Source organism: Denticeps clupeoides, chromosome 3 (assembly GCF_900700375.1).
Source record: "Denticeps clupeoides chromosome 3, fDenClu1.1, whole genome shotgun sequence".
Lineage (NCBI taxonomy): Eukaryota > Metazoa > Chordata > Actinopteri > Clupeiformes > Denticipitidae > Denticeps > Denticeps clupeoides.
Window position 1 is genome coordinate 2379376 of NC_041709.1, and position 16573 is coordinate 2395948.

Genomic DNA, 16573 nt, shown 5'->3' on the forward strand with positions numbered 1-16573 from the left:
ACCTCGGACTCAAAAAGCCCTTTTAGAAAAGTTCGAAGCTGCCATCAATGCTACTGGGCGGAGCCTGACACCCGGTGGTTGTTCACGGAAATACAAGTGAAAACCATCCAGACAAGAAAATAATAATAATAAGTCAGAGTAATTGTGAATGTGATGTGAGATGTGCATGAAGGAAGTTTTCCACTTTCACCAGATTGAAACCCCGGGGACATTTGAAAAGCCCGGGGACATTGAAAGCCCGGGTGCATGGGGTAAAACTTTTGCCAAGTCTTTGTGTGGACAACCAGACCGGCCGATCCGCTGCGTCAAATCCGACGCCGAAGGGGGAACAACGTTGTAGAGTGACTCTTTTGGTCTTTGTGATCATTCCATCCTGAAATATTCTGGAATTGGAAGATCTGCGTAAAGAGAACAGGGTGTCTGTAGCAGCGGCCACGCCTCGCCGCCTGTGGGCTTTTGAGACGCACACGGGACCATGAGCAATCTGAGGGCGGGTGAAACATCTCAACTGTTGACTCAGCACCTCTGGCTCGCTCCCTCTGGCATGGGACAGTCGCCACCCCCCCGGAACCCGTGGCCTCCCAACGTCCAGCTCCCACGCCAGATATGAATCTAGGGTGGTAGTAGCCTAGTGGGTAACACACTCGCCTATGAACCAGAAGACCCAGGTTCAAATCCCGCTTACTACCATTGTGTCCCTGAGCAAGACACTTAACCCTAACTTGCTCCAGGGAGACTGTCCCTGTAACTACTGATTGTAAGTCGCTCTGGATAAGGGCGTCTGATAAATGCTGTAAATGTAAATGTAAATGAATAAATAAGTAAGCGGCTTCCCCTTCAGACTGGGTGTGTTCATGGTGACATCACCTTCCCACAAGCTCCAGGCCACAAGGGGACATATATATATTATTTTTTTATTTTTATTTTTTTTGCAGATGATGCAATTTGGTAGGGTGGTAGTAGCCTAGCGGGTAACACACTCGCCTATGAACCAGAAGACCCGGGTTCAAACCCCACTTACTACCATTGTGTCCCTGAGCAAGACACTTAACCCTGAGTGTCTCCAGGGGGGGACTGTCCCTGTAAGTCGGTCTGGATAAGGGCGTCTGCTAAACGCTGTAAATGTAAATGAAGTGTGCGTGGGATTTCGGTGAACATGTCACGGTGTGGCTTGTGGATGTCGGCCCTGCAGCGGCGCATGAGCGACGCTCTTGTGCGCGGCCGGGCCGCGAAGCCCTGAGTGGGAGCCTTTGTCCGAACGTCTGCGGTACAAGGCCTGGTCACGCTGGCAGGCTGAGGACCGACTTACACGCTCTTGTGCGAAATAACCATGTGATCCAAGAGCCTCTGAGTCTTTTCCAGCCTGAAAACCCCAGTTTTCACGCAGGTCACAGAATCAGATCCCCGCGCCTAATACATTTTACAATTTATCCAGAGCGACTTACAGTCAGTAGTGACATGACAGGGACAGTCCCCCCCTGGAGACACTCAGGGTTCAAGTGTCTTGCTCAGGGACACAATGGTAGTAAGTGGGGTTTGAACCTGGAGGCTTCTGGTTCATAGGCGAGTGTCTCACCCCACTAGGCTACTAGCACCCCCAATGTTACCATCCCTGTTCGAGGGCACAGGCCTCAGGTGACCCGGAAAAGCACACAAGAGAAGGGGATCCCGGGGACGTGACAGCAGCCTGTTACTTAGCACCAGCACCAGCTCTCAGCTCTACCGACACTTCAACAGATCCTTCCAGAACCTCCCAACTCCGAAAACTCGAGAGTCCGCGGATGGAGCACGACATTGAACCGCCTGCTCGGAGAACATCGCCGCTTCGTGGAAGGACCGGACCGGGATAGAGGGGGGGGGCCGCACGGCACCTGAGGTCGGGGAAACGCGAGCTCCTCGCCGGTAGAAGCGGGTTTTTAATCCGCGCCGGATTCGGACGGGTCCGTTTCGCTCCCACGCTTACCTTCAAATGTGGAGTTCACGCTGTAAACGTGCCGCAAACTTCTGCTCAGAGGAATTTAAAAAAGCGAAGCAAGAAAAAGTGTCCGGACCGGCGGGACGGTGTTGATTGGCCGGGAAAGCGGATGGGATGGAGGATGGGAGGGAACTCCGCGCCTCCCTCCCTCCGGAGGAGAAAAAGGAGGAGGAGAGGAAAGAGAATGAGAAGGAGGAGAAGGGGGAGGAGAATGAGAAAGAGAAGTAGGAGAAGAATGAGGAGGAGAGGCAGGAGCAGAAGGAGAAGAATGAGAAGTAGAAGAAAGAGGAGGATGAGAAGGAGGAGAAGAAGAAGAAGCGGGAGGACGAGGATGAGAAGGAGAACTAGAAGGAGGAGGAGGAGAAGAGAAGAAGGAGAAGAAAAACAAGTCTAATTTGGGAAATTGGCGGAATTGCCTTTAAAGGGGGGGTGCTGTTCCCAAAAATTAGTAAGAAAAAAAAAAAAAAAAAAGCAAGGAACTGCCTTTTATATAATTATACACTTTAATTAAACAAACAATTAGAGAAAACAGCCTACATAAAAATAATGACAATAGAGTTTTTTAATTAATATTTGAAATGCATATTTGCAACATGAACATGCACAGTGTACAGTAGTCACATTCCAGTATAAATATTACGTGGCACCCCGGAGCTAGTATCTCTGCGCTGGGGCTCCCTGGTGTTCGTGGAGCTAGTATCTCTGCGCTGGGGCTCCCTGGTGTTGGTGGAGCTAGTATCTCTGCGCTGGGGCTCCCTGGTGTTTGTGGAGCTAGTATCTCTGCGCTGGGGCTCCCTGGTGTTCGTGGAGCTAGTATCTCTGCGCTGGGGCTCCCTGGTGTTGGTGGAGCTAGTATCTCTGCGCTGGGGCTCCCTGGTGTTCGTGGAGCTAGTATCTCTGCGCTGGGGCTCCCTGGTGTTCGTGGAGCTAGTATCTCTGCGCTGGGGCTCCCTGGTGTTCGTGGAGCTAGTATCTCTGCGCTGGGGCTCCCTGGTGTTGGTGGAGCTAGTATCTCTGCGCTGGGGCTCCCTGGTGTTCGTGGAGCTAGTATCTCTGCGCTGGGGCTCCCTGGTGTTGGTGGAGCTAGTATCTCTGCGCTGGGGCTCCCTGGTGTTGGTGGAGCTAGTATCTCTGCGCTGGGGCTCCCTGGTGTTCGTGGAGCTAGTATCTCTGCGCTGGGGCTCCCTGGTGTTCGTGGAGCTAGTATCTCTGCGCTGGGGCTCCCTGGTGTTCGTGGAGCTAGTATCTCTGCGCTGGGGCTCCTTGGTGTTCGTGGAGCTAGTATCTCTGCGCTGGGGCTCCCTGGTGTTCGTGGAGCTAGTATCTCTGCGCTGGGGCTCCCTGGTGTTCGTGGAGCTAGTATCTCTGCACTGGGGCTCCCTGGCGCTCGTAGATTTCCTTCAGAAGCAGAAGGGCTGTGTCCTCCGACTCCCTGGAAGAACCAAAAATTCCAACAGCATCAGCAGGATATTCCTGATGGACGTGAAGGGATGAGGGGACAGCCGCGCTGTACGGACGCGAGATAATATACGAGATCATTTCCACTTCAGGACACGGTTGGACGACTCACCAGTAGCAAAGGTGGCTCTGAATGGCAAACAGGTACTGATTGAAGTTCTCGATGGCTTTCTCCTGAAGCACATAGTCAATGCGGCTGCCACCATTCAGGAGTCCAACGTTGACGCCCTGCTTCATGGTGTCCTGACCGCCCTGAGGTTCCCTCTCCAGGGCTCCTGTTCCTGTACCGGTCATTAGACCATGTAAAAAGCAATTAGTCTTACACTTCACGTCACTTCCTTGTATTGGACTTTTATCGCAGGAACGTCACCTTGTTGCACCGTGGCGCCATTTGCACTGTTGGCCTCTAAAGGCAGCATGTTGTTGGGTGTCTGCGAGAAGGCCTGCCATACGGAGCGCAGGGAACCCAGCAAATCAGAGCCCACGCGCGTGAGGCCTTCTTTCAGTTCTGCAGACAGGCCCAGACAAACGTACAGTCGAGTCGGAAATTCCAGCAGAACCAGAAAGCGACACGAAACAAAGGGCCTTCTGGTAGTGAGATGATGGCGGGTCTTACCAAGGTGCATTCTCTTCCTGCCTTTATGATGTGGCACCAGCATGGCCTCCAGCTCCACATCAGGAGGAAGTATCATGGGCTCGATTCGGTAAGCCACTGGGTCGAACTACAAAAGGGAAGGAGGAAACAAATGTCGGGACTGTTTCATCTGTTTGGCCCAAATTCCATTTCAGAGTAATCTCACTGGGTGGTAGATGTTGTAGAAGCTCTTGCATGTGGGAAAGCTGTAATTCGGGTCGATCTTCTTCAAGCCGCGGACAGTAAGAAACATTCCTATAGGCGATCCAAAAGCGAAGAAGGCCTGGGGCTCAAAGGGCAGCTGGGGGTAGTTCACTGAAACCTGGAAAACAAGTGAATTAACTTGCAATGGATTTGTGGAGAATGGTTTAAGAAAGTGATTGTCATTGCGAGACACTGCAGCACAGCACACGGTGTCCTCTGCGTTTAACCCATCACCCTCAGTGAGCAGTGGGCGGCCATGACAGGCGCCCGGGGAGCAGTGTGTGGGGACGGTGCTTTGCTCAGTGGCACCTCAGTGGCACCTTGGCGGACCGGGATTCGAACCTTCCGATTACGGGGCTGCTTCCTTAACCGCTAGGCCACCGTACCGTCCCGCTAGTATGACAAGAAAGACTGTAGGCTGGTGACTCTGATCACTAAGGATGTCTGCCAATCAGATGCCCTCCTTACCTGCCCAATGCCAACGTCAAAGCACTTATAATTCACAGTGCTGGTTGTTGAGGTCTCTTGGTCCGGCGCTGTTGGTGCTGAAGGCACTGCTTTAATCCGGGCGGCCTGCCCGCTTGGACATAGGAGTGAGGTCCCTGTCCTGGAGAGCTGTGTGTTGTGAGAGATAGAATGGAAAAGACCCAGACAGGAAGTTACAAACAATAAAGCCTCATTTCTACAGGACCCTTTCCATCGCCAGGAGGCAAGGGAGTTTTATGACAGAATCCGTTATGGCCAGTGTTGCCAGCCGTAGGGTAATTATTGTATTTGTACCCCAATTTTACCCTCTGTACGATGCATAATAGGGGTGTTGAAATGAATCGTATAATCGATGCATCGCGATGCAGACGTGGGCGATATTGCATCGTAGGGGTGTTAAAATTAATCTTATAATCGATGCATCGAGATGCAGACGTGGACAATTTTGCATCGATGCAGTGCAGAACATAATCAATAATATCATGATGACGTGGAATTCAATTTCAGCCTGATCTGGGAACAGCGCCACTCCGGGTAGGAGTTTTACGCTGCACATATTTTCACGTGACCAATTTGGATATCACACGTACCAAATATTACTGCTTTTATGTAATACAAAATGAAATAATAAGAGGACCTCGGTTCCTCTGCTTGGTGGAGATGTCGATCTGCATCAGGACCGGGGCAGACGATTAACTTCGCCCACAACAAGTTTTTCTGCTCTGGAGCAAATCAGAGCGTCCACACAGACGTACGAGACCGTAACTCTGGTATTTGGAAACATCATGTGACCATGTAGAAAATGGCTGGGATGCATCGCGATGCATCGATATCGAGGCACTGCTAATCGTAATCGAACCGAATCGTGAGACCAGTGAAGGTTCACACCTCTAATGCATAATCAATAATTCCAAAATGTATGATACTTTTACCCCTTCATTAGTTGTTTCATTAGCACGACCAGGTAGAGATCTCTGTTTTTATCTGGCTGCAAACACATACTTGGCTTGTTTATGCACAGTCGCCTCTCGTGCCATTACAGCCAATCAATGCACGACGTTCTTACAGGAAGGAATTGGAGAAAGTCCCCAGTTTTAGTTTGCTAGCACTAACAGTAAAGCGTTTTCTCTCGCGGTTGCAATGTGCAAATGATATTCCGGGCTGTTCAGTGTAGGCACTCGTGCTGAACTCCACACAGGTAGAGGCGCTGCTCTGCCCAGAGGTGGTTTTTCTTACAAACGTCCTGCATTATACACTATAATGTGCACGCTCTATGATGATGTGTCTTAGTAAAGCAGTTTTTCTGAACAACGTCAGAATGGAAAGCGGGCGTGCACAATCATTTTTTCTCAAAATACGGTAATTTTTTAGCTGCTGCCACAATACTTCACCATTTAGGATCTGGCAACACCGGTTGTGGCAGAGAGGAAGGGAGGATGGACAAACTAATAGCAGGTCAGAAACCTTCCAGTTCTCTCTGAAGCTCAGAATCTTCTTGCGGGGTCCCAGAGGGATTCCCAGCTCCTTCAAATCATTTTCTGTGCACAGAATCTATATCGAGATTCCAAAAAAAAAAAAAAAAAAGTGTCACTGAAAAGCTGATTTATCATTTCATGTTTAAAGCAAAAAAACATATTCTGTAAGGCTCACCAGAGACTCCAAATCCACCTGCTCTTTCTGAAGTACCGTAAGAAGATCCTCCAAGCCACTCTTCCTCAGTGCATCCTCCAGGCTGTCAGGGCCAGTCGGAGTGAAGTCATTTTTAAGCGTGCTCTCGCTCTAAAATAAATGCCATTTTTATGGGACCTGAATCAGATTAACAATGTTGTGAAAGAGCAAGCCTACATTTGAAAGGTTCCATAGAACCAAACCCCTCAAGGAATCATAAGCCTTTAGCTACCAATAAGCATTAGCGATAGCATTAAAATTTCTGATTCTGGCTAAATAAATTTGATTGATCCCCTAATGTGAATCAAGTCCTTGTGCGTTAGCTAAACAAAGCAGGAGCAGCAGCAGATATGTACACTGGTGGTAGAATAATTATTGGTTTCTAAAGGCCAATGCTCAGGTACGAACCAAATTTCACTCTGTCCACTAGATGGCGCTGTTAACAGCAATCAGAACCAGAGAGCAGCCACACACAGGCTTTCTTCTCAACCTACCTTTTCATTATACAAGTCGTCTGAGCGCGGCTTCTGATTGGTGAGGATGTCAAAGAGGATCAGAGAGCCTGCAAGAGGACAGCCATGTAATAAAATGTCTCTGAAATAATATATTCAAATCTTATTCAAATGTGAGCCGACAAAACAACTACTGCTTGTTATTTAAACTCCACGTTGGTCACAAGTCTTCCGTCGCAAGTTAAGTCCCTGAGACGTGGTTTCTTGTGGATTTGGGACAGGGAATGGCCCGGTTACCTAGGCTGTGTCCAGCCACGGAGACGGCTCCACGGAACCCGGGGTGCCTCTGGCGGAAGAGGCCGTACTGCCGGTCGAGCTCCGAAGCCACGGTGTCCACTATGGTCTGGCAGTACGTGGGGCTGTTGTAGAAGAAGAGGTCCAGCACCGTGTCGTTGCTGAACTGGCGCAGGCGGCTGATGCTGGGCAGGGTGATCCTCTCCATGTCCCTGTTGCGGGACAAGCGGACGGCACCGGGCAGTGAGAGGCGGGCTGTTGCTCGTTGACGCGAGGCACTCGGATCCTCGGCTTACTTATCGACCCCCGTAGACTCTCCGTGCAGCACGCGGTGCCAGTTGACGGGGAGGAACTCCACTCGGCCGTCCCCGCGCCCGCCGTCCCGCTTGAAGTGGGTGTCCATCAGGCCGAGCGAGACGCTCCGGAAGTCGTTCACTGTCGGGAGGAGAGATCACAGCGTTCGGTCGATGGATCGTTCGCTCGTCCGGCGGGGGCAGTCTAACACACCGCCACGTAACGCACCACACTGCACCACGCCCCGCATACGGATGTCGCACGCCGGTCCGATGCCATGCACCATGAAGACCAGGTGGTCAACCGTGTCCGGCTCCCCTGCGAAGAGACACACACACAGGTTACCGCCTGACGAACGTAAATTCTGGCCGTAGGAATTAGAAACAGACCCTCCGGTACGTCCACAGAAATGTTCTCCACGCCCCTCCTGACCTCGGTCAAGTTAGACACACACTTGTCCCCTAACGTGACAAACGGCTGCTGTGTGATGAGCTGAAGAAAAATAAAATGAATAAATAAACGAATAAAAGACGATGATAGAGTACCGTACTGTACCGGGGTACGAGCCAGATTTCAGCCGCACCTTGGGATTGTGGAAAACGACAGTGTCTCCGGTGGGAAGGTCAACGTTCCTGGTCCACTCGTTCAGGGTTGCTGCGATCATGTAGGACTCCTGCGGCGATAGTAAATCGGTTGAATCAGTGTGTGTCATCAGCGAGCAACCATGACGGTGGTGATAAGACTGATATGATTTGTAATGAGTGATGATGATGTCATCGCAGCACACAAACCCAGACACGCAAAAATGACATTACAATCGAATCAGTTTGTAAGATGTATGTAAGGGGCGGTTAAGGAAGTGGCCCCGTAGGTCAGAAGGTCGCCGGTTCGAATCCCGATCCGCCAAGGTGCCACTGAGCAAAGCACCGTCCCCACACACTGCTCCACTGCTCACTCAGGGTGATGGGTTAAATGCAGAGGACACATTTCACTGTGTGCACCGTGTGCTGTGCTGCTGTGCATCACATGTGACAATCACTTCACTTTCTAAAAAAAAATAAATAAAAGTTGGTTCTCACCTCCAGGAGGCTGCTGAGCTCCTCGGCGTACGGCAGGAAGCTGCTGTCTTTGCTTCCCTTGTAGAACCAGGAGCAGCGCCTCACGGCGGTGAGATGCTCCTCCCAGAAGACGGCGCGCCGCCTCCGCTGCCCCACCATGACGTCGTAGCGCCTCCCCTCCGTGGCCACCACCGCACCATCCGCCTCTTTCTGGCCTCGGCTCCCCACTGTTCCACACGGGCAGAGATCTCACGTTCGCCGCACGGCCACATTCACGCAGGACGCAAGTAAGAAGGGGACGAACCATGAGCCGCCTCCAGCGCCGCGGAGTCCTCCTTGCTGAATGGCAGCCAGTTCAGGTCCTGGCAGTAGAACCAGTGGTGCCGGACGGGTTCGTAGACGACCGGGGCGATGGTCTCCATGACGAAAAGCGCAGGATGCCGGTCGGGGCCTGCAGGGACATCACGAGGTGACATTTCTTCACCACCACCACCAGCATGAAGGCAGAAGCAGATTCCCAGCGACTCGCTTCGTACGTCTCATGAATATAAACCGAATATAAACTTTTGCTGAATATGATATATATTTTTGCTGAATATAATATATTGCATGAATATAAACTTTTGCTTCGTGCCCCATTCAGCCTACATCCTATTAATATCCTCTTTTTGACCTTTCACCCCATTTCACCCCATTTCACCCCATCACCCAGGGTGTAGTAGCCTAGTGGGTAACACACTCGCCTATGAACCAGAAGACCCAGGTTCAAACCCCACCTACTACCATTGTGTCCCCGAGCAAGACACTTAACCCCGAGTGTCTCTAGGGGGGGACTGTCCCTGTAACTACTGGTTGTAAGTCGCTCTGGATAAAGAGCGTCTGGTAAACGCCGCAAAATGTAAATGATATCACGTGACTTAAAAAAGTTCCTCTCTTTAGAATAAGAATAACACGGAGACAGAACGGCGAACCTGAAACGAGTCCTCGGTCCCGTCGGTCCCGTGTGGACGCGCAGAGTGACGGGGCGCCGGCGGCGGCGCGGGATTTAACGCGACGCGGACGTCGCCGGGGTTTAAAGGTCACCTCCCGGCGTGGAAGTCACCGCGCGTCATCCGTCGTGGCGAAATAGACCAGGAATGTGGGAAGTAATAGCGCGGCTTTGCGCCATAGTTTATTTTCAAGGCCTTTTCACACAGTAAGATCTTTATTGCGTCAGATCCTGCTTAAAAAAAAAAAAGGCTATTTTCTCTCATTAAATATGACACGTTTAGAGACAACAATGTTCATTTTTTTTTACATACGATGCGTTTATATATTGAAACGTTTATTAATTGACAAGTGGTGCCACATAATACTAATACAAACAACCTGGCGTCTGTATGCAGATTACACTATATTAGACCACAAAAAAAAAAACAAAAAAAACAGAATCTGTCATAGTTGAGACAATACGAACGTCAAGTTACACATTTTTATTGACAAATCGGGCTTTAATTCACCAGGGGAAAAAAAAAAGAGCAGTCATTTGAAAGTCATTTTCCTCTTCCCATGATCTGTACTTTTAAAAACCAGAGCGCAATTCCAGACTCCATGGCCCAACGTGACTCGAAGAGTCTCTCGTCTGTTGGGTCCTGGACGTCGGGAAGCCCAGAGAGAGGACAGTCGTGAGGAACTGGAGCCTCGTTGCAGGCAGCATTGATTCGGGGAGTTCTTCTCGGCTGGAAGTCACACGCCGTTTTTTGGGGTTTTTTTTTTCTCCTACCCGTCCCTACATGGGTAGGAGGTAGCCTGAGGTGCCTGGTTTGCGCTCCTGTGCGCCCATCGCAGTCTCTCGGAACCTGAGGGGCCTGTGGCAGTCGGAGTCGCTGAGAGCCGGGTAGTGCTGCCGGTAGCACAGATAGGAGATAGCCATTCCCAGCAGAGATCCCACCAGCACATCTAAAGATCGGGACAAGGGAGATGGAGACAGTGAGTCTGCTGGACATGATAACGGAGGTCTTCCATCAATCAATGTGCAACGCAAACACAGCAAACCTCAGAAGAAAAATAGCACATGAGGAAATATTATGAAAGAGACAATATTTGCTTTTAAAATCTTGAAGGATCCAGTTTCATTAGACTCAACCCCACATTGTGATCAAGGACAGGCAGATTATGATGCTGGGCACACTGCTTCACCTTGCCAGTGATGCTTGTAGTCGCAGGTTCTGGACAGTGCGATCATAATGGCGAAGAGGAGAGGCGCGAGGAAGGTGCAGAGCCTCCAGGCCTTCCCACGGCCATCTGGGCTGAAGCAATGCAGCTTACCGGCCAGGTAGAGCGCCGTGAATCCCAGTCCAGCGAAGGCAACTGCAGCGGGACAAGATACTACATTAAGAAATTTCGCATTTAAATACAGGCCGCCTCACAGATCCCCGCAGCTGCTTTTAAGTGATTTTCTTCATAGACAAAGTCTGTTCAAAATCTAAACTGATTACATTTACAATGAGATTTATCAGACGCCCTTATCCACAGCAACCTACAATCAGTAGTTACAGGGACAGTCGTCCCCTGGAGACACTCAGGGTTAAGTGTCTTGCTCAGGGACACGATGGTAGTAAGTGGGGTTTGAACCTGGGTCTTCTGGTTCATAGGCGAGTGTGTTGCCTGCTAGGCTACTACCACCCCGATTACTGTGCATATTTAGTATATCTCAGTATATCTGCAGTGTTTCTACGTCACTACAGACACATTAGCAGTTCACACATTAATTTGTGTAAATATTCGAAAAGAGAGGTCTGAAATGGCAGTGCTGAAAGTGCACACTATAGAACTATAGAACCAGTATTTCATACTGTCACTATGTGTTGCAAATTTTCCCAACACCAAGTCCCACTTGGCACGTTTAAAAAGTCATTCGTCATTAGCGCCAATGTTAAACGTGCTCACAGGAGGAGTGTCCACTGGGGAAGCTCTTCCTGCCCTCAGTCACAACCTCGGGGTCACCGCTGCACTGCAGCTCTGAATTCATCTGGCCGTCCGGGAAGCAGCGGTAGAAGAAGTCGGGCCGAGGCCTGTGGGCCAAACAGACACCAGCTCAGCCTGGAAACAACGGAACTCTAGACAACAGCGCAGTAAAAACACTGACTGTGTAATTTAATTAAATGCACCACACAGCATTACAGCTGGCTCGGGTCGGCCCGATAACAGCTCTAATATGGACTCTATGTAGCCTGCAGTGTAAAACAAGGAGAATTCTTGTTTTTGAAAATATTTTTTTTTTTTTTGGAAAACAAGTTTGTCATTAATCATTTTATTATTTTAAAGTGTAATTTGTCCCTTATTTTTTTCACCTATTTGATGCATTTTTAAATTTTGCATTTACTGTCTCTCTGATCAGGATGAGAAAACCTGAATAAGCCTGAATAAAGCCTAAATCTAATATTCTAATAATCTAATATTTTGGACCTATTAAAGGTTGTTAAAGGTTATTAACGGTCACACAGGTATACAGGAAAATTAAAAAGTGTCCCTGCTAAGAAAACTATTGTCCCCTCCTGTCCATTACCTTCGAGCAGGCACATGCTAAAATAATTGATCGTTCAGTTGGAATGGAAAGTGAGTGTGAAAGGACTTCAGGAAGAAGAAGAAGAACTCGAGCGCCTCCTCTTTTTCGCTGATTAATTCATGAGCTCTGAATCCATTTTCAAAATGGCTGGCGTTGATAAACGCAAATAATTGGACCTGAACACAACACTGCCTGTTCAGGTTCAAAGGTCAGCCGGCAACCGGGACACTCGTCACTCACCTCCCCACAGCCAGTTTGACTGCGTTGGTGAAAACCCCGTTCAGCACCAGGGTCAAAGTCACAGCTGAGGATGACAGAAGCACAAACAGGCAAGTGAGGGCTTTATCGGCGCAGCCGGGCTGCTCATTCGGGCCTCGAATGATGGTTCCGACATCACGGTCACACCGCTGTCTGCCGGCTCTGTGCGCTGATAACGTATTAGAAGGGATGATACATGAGACCGTGTCATCGTCCAGCCCGCGCCGTCATTAAAATTAACGTAACGCAAGCCGGATCCTGAGGCTCCACCGGTCCCAAATGTTCTTCAGCACACAGTTTAAAGGTCCCGTGACGTGACATTTTTTTTTTTTTTGCTTTTATATCGGTCTTAGTGGTCCCCTAGTACCGGTGCAGAATTACAGCCTCTTTTAGCCAGTCCCCCCATGAGATTTCCCCAGGACGTGACGTTTCGGTGTGTCTGGCTTTAAATGCAAATGAGGAGAGAGGCCTATAGAGGTTGAGGGGGCCTTTCGAGGAAATAACGTCACCAACGCCGCAATGTTTTTCCAGAAAAAATTAAGTCAACCTGGTTAAAGGCTCGCGTGGCGGGAGAAGAAATGAATTTACATCCAGTCACTGAGCGACTGCAATGCTTTGCACGCTTTCCAGGGTTTTTTAGGGAAAGGGAAAGTTCTCTGGGACGAAGCATGAGAAAAGGGAGTAACCTTCCCGGTTATGATGGGAACTAACGAACAAATTCCAAATGCGGCCGTCTCAGCTGCCGCTCTTTGAACGGCAAAGCAGAGCGACCAAAGCATGCTTTATTCTTCATACATATCGCCATTTCCAGCCATGACAGGACCATAGACAGTCTAGGGGAACTAGTATTATTGTTAAATAATCTCACAAAGTGAAATTTTCACGTCAAGGGACCTTTAAGATTAAGGTGGATTTATCAAATAATGATAAAAATTTAAACACGCGAACCAACTGCAACTGGAATGAAATGGTGCCGCCGAACTCGACCGAAGTGGAATAAGCAGTTGTCCGTGGTTCCGTTTTTGGTCGTGAATTCAGCACGGAAATGGCTGCAGGACCCTTCGTCCTTTCTGAGAGGGTGGGTGCAGGCAGCGGGCCACCTACCCAAGGTGGCCTCCTTGGCGTCGCCTTTCTCTGCTCGTCTCAGACACGCGAACAGGAAGATGGTGGCCAGCGGCGTGAAGAGTGCGATGCTCTGCAACAGCAAGCAAAGGCGTCGAAACGTGAACGTGTGTCTCATGTCTCGTGTGGCCCGCAGGGGTCAGGGCCGCACTCACAAACATGAGCGAGGTGGGGACGCGGTCGCTCTGGACGTGGCGGAACTTGTAGAGCCACAGCTCCTCCGGCTGGAGGTCCCGCTTGAACGGCGGCAGCTCCTCGGTCACCCTGGCAGGACAGAAGGACAGGATCTAGTCACTCCTCCCAAGCCGAGCTCGAGAAGAGTCTTTCCGGTGGAACCGGTCTTTAGGTTGTGGGTTTTTTTTCTAAAGCAGCCGACTGGTTGCATGTCTAGGCAGTGATTTCCTTCCCACGTCACGCCAGACTACGACCTGGTAGTCGCCTATGAACCAGAAGACCCAGGTTCAAATCCCACTTACTACCATTGTGTCCCTGAGCAAGAACCTTAAAACTGATAAACTGTAAGTCGCTCTGCATAAGGAGCGTCTGGTAAATGCTGTAAATGTAATTTTAGTCCGAAAAGGACCCGGTCAGGACCTGGAATACTCACAGGAAGAGCGCCAACAGCAGCAGGCGGGCCAACGCTTCGGAGATGAAGCCATTATCCAGGCTCTTCCTCATCTTCACCCCCCGCGCCCAGTCCGCCAGGGCTTTACCTGCGCAGCACACCACAGAAGAAGAAGAAGAAGAAGAAGAAGAAGAAGAAGCACAGACGGCGTGAAATGGGCGCGTCCCGCGGGGGGTGGAGAGCCGAGCTCCGAGCTGTTTTACCGTCAAGCACCGCGCGTCCGAGGTAAAGCGACGCGCAGACCAGAGCGCAGAGCAAGGAGAGGTGGCTCATGGCAGCAGCTGCCAGCGCCACATCTGCACGCCGCTTCCGCGAACTCGCGACTGGCGCGTCGTGAAACTCGTAAGCGGCGCTACCGACCTGCGGATGCGGCGGCCGCGGGTTTCCGTGCAGGCGTCGTCGGCGCTTCCTCTTCGCATCGACCGTTCGCCGTTAACCGGAGCGGCGGCGCCGGAGGAGGGAAGCGGAGCGGAGCCGAGCCGAGCCGAGTCGAGCCGAGCCGAGCCGAGGATGGACAGGGCGGGGGGCGGGGCCAGCCCACCACGTCATATTTTTTACCGGCGACGCCTAATGGCCACGCGAGCTCGCTTGGTGAGGTCATTTCCTCACGTGGGTTATCCTACCACAACTCATCTACTCTTTTCCTCCTTCTGTCATCTACCATGACACTGAATACATCCTGGACTTCTCCAACCCTACAACTGTAGGACTCATTATATCATATCCAACCCTGCACTGACACCATTTGCAGGCTCACTCTACCCTGGAAGGGGGTCCCTCTCTGTATCACTCCTTCCCAAGGTTTCTTCCTCTCTTTTTTTCTCTCTCCTAGAGTTTTTTTGTGTGGAGTTTTTCCTTGTGTGCAGAAGGGTCAAGTGTGGGGGGTGTCAACTGTAGGGCCTGTCAAAGCCCATTGAGACGTACTGTATGTGATTTTGGGCTATATAAGAAATAAATGTTGTTGTTGTTGCTTCCAAAATCTCTGCATGTCTAACCGACGTCTCATCTTGGATGGCAGCCCATCACCCCCAACTCAATCCCACCAAAACCGAACCAATATTCATTCATTCAGCAGATTCTTCACCACGTCAGGATCTTGCTATTCACCTGGACAACCTTCTACAACAGCCCGCAACCTTGGAGTAACAATAGACAGCCAACTCTCCTTCTCGACTCACATCAGCAACCTTTCCCGCTCGTGTAGATTCCTTCTCTACAATATCAGACAAATCCGCCCTTATAAACACAGACGACTGTTGCAGGTGACTCCACTGACACCAAGACACCGCCGTGAACGTGGGCACAAGACCATGTGACCTGGACAATGCAGCAGTGGTCTACCGTCCTGTTCACTGATGAGTGTCGCGTCAGCGTTGCTGGAGAAGGCGCGGTGAGCGATACGCTGAGGTCAACATGGTCCCCAGGGTTTGCTTTGGTGGAGGAGGTGCAACAGTCTGCATCACCACTCAGCGCAAAACAGGTTTGGTTTTTGTACATGTCTCAGTCACCGCACGTTCTTACCTCAGAGACATCATCAACCCTCCGGCTATCACACCCCAAACCTTCTGTTCATGGATGACAATGATCCACCACATCATGGCAGAATGGTCAAAGATGGACTTCAGGAAGTCAAAGTGCCTCATATAGTACGGCCATCAATGTCCCCTGACCTGAACCCCATAGAGCACGTCTGGGACCAGCTGAAGCCCCACATGACCTGGCAGAACTGCGTGTAGCACTTGTGGAACGCATTGCCTCAGAACAGCATCATGAGGCTAGAGAGGAGCATGTGACGTCGCTGTCAAGCTGTCATTGCGGTAAATTGTGGAAACGCCCGCTACTGACATTGTAAATTTTTGTTATTTGGGGCAATCAGTGTTATTGTCTAAATTTTGGGGGTAATAGATATTAAACTAATGAAAATTTCTTCTCATACATTGTTAGTAGTATCAAAGGGAACTTTTACTTAATTAAAATTCAGAGCAAATAGGAAAAGCACTCATGTAAATAACAATATCCCTAACGTATTGTGAATAGTGTGTATATATGAATGATCTTGACACCCATGTTCATTAAGTACCCTCTCCTTGCCCTTTACGGCATTTATCAGACGCCCTTATCCAGAGCGACTTACAATCAGTAGTTACAGGCACAGTCCCCCCTGGAGACACTCAGGGTTAAGTGTCCTGCTCAGGGACACAACAGCTGTAGGTGGGGTTTCAACTCGTTTCCTCTTTCCCATATATTTGCATCTAATGACGTTAGGACTCATGCAGGAGAGGAAGTGATTTAAAAAAAAAAAAAAAAAAAAGTCCAGCAGCTCAAAGAACATTCAGTACAGTTTTATTGATGTCAAACCAAGCAAGTCTGAAAACGATTAAATCTGTGGAATGTTACTTAAAGTACTCTCCAAATAAATTATGAAATCTGAAGGAGAAAGGGGGAAAAAAACCATCTCAGAAGTAAGTCAAATAAAAAATACAAGAAAAATGTACAAA

At 49.9% G+C, this 16573-nt stretch overlaps 2 protein-coding genes across 3 annotated transcripts; both read right to left on the bottom strand.

Moving 5' to 3' along the window:
* Nucleotides 1-3265: 3265 nt before the first annotated feature.
* ddhd2 (DDHD domain containing 2) lies at nt 3266-9578 on the bottom strand. Its single transcript, XM_028974293.1, has 17 exons — nt 9495-9578; nt 8828-8974; nt 8545-8750; nt 8049-8138; nt 7855-7957; nt 7694-7783; nt 7468-7606; nt 7175-7383; nt 6920-6987; nt 6408-6536; nt 6222-6308; nt 4740-4886; nt 4234-4389; nt 4050-4155; nt 3804-3941; nt 3546-3714; nt 3266-3407 (listed from the first exon to the last, which is right to left on the bottom strand). Exons 2-17 carry the CDS (start codon nt 8943-8945, stop codon nt 3332-3334), a joined length of 2031 nt encoding a protein of 676 aa, XP_028830126.1. The 5' UTR covers nt 8946-8974; nt 9495-9578; the 3' UTR covers nt 3266-3331.
* A 402-nt stretch (nt 9579-9980) lies between these two features.
* On the bottom strand, nt 9981-14596 carry plpp5 (phospholipid phosphatase 5). Of its 2 annotated transcripts, none has more exons than XM_028974315.1 (8): nt 14436-14596; nt 14058-14163; nt 13606-13714; nt 13433-13523; nt 12311-12374; nt 11452-11576; nt 10702-10872; nt 9981-10461 (listed from the first exon to the last, which is right to left on the bottom strand). In XM_028974315.1, exons 2-8 carry the CDS (start codon nt 14126-14128, stop codon nt 10292-10294), a joined length of 801 nt encoding a protein of 266 aa, XP_028830148.1. In that variant the 5' UTR covers nt 14129-14163; nt 14436-14596; the 3' UTR covers nt 9981-10291. The 2 variants fall into 2 exon arrangements, with proteins under 2 accessions (XP_028830148.1, XP_028830147.1); XM_028974314.1 differs by having other exon boundaries at nt 14279-14578.
* Nucleotides 14597-16573: the final 1977 nt, after the last annotated feature.

Coding starts and splice junctions, on each gene's coding strand:
- ddhd2 (XM_028974293.1), bottom strand. CDS start 8,945: ATGGAGACCATCGCCCCGGTCGTCTACGAACCCGTCCGGCACCACTGG. Junction 7,384..7,467: donor GAGTCTACGGGGGTCGATAA/GTAAGCCGAGGA, acceptor GTCCCGCAACAG/GGACATGGAGAGGATCACCC. Junction 6,309..6,407: donor AGGTGGATTTGGAGTCTCTG/GTGAGCCTTACA, acceptor ATCTCGATATAG/ATTCTGTGCACAGAAAATGA.
- plpp5 (XM_028974314.1), bottom strand. CDS start 14,348: ATGAGCCACCTCTCCTTGCTCTGCGCTCTGGTCTGCGCGTCGCTTTAC. Junction 13,524..13,605: donor TCCCCACCTCGCTCATGTTT/GTGAGTGCGGCC, acceptor TTGCTGTTGCAG/AGCATCGCACTCTTCACGCC. Junction 12,375..13,432: donor CGCCAAGGAGGCCACCTTGG/GTAGGTGGCCCG, acceptor TGTCATCCTCAG/CTGTGACTTTGACCCTGGTG.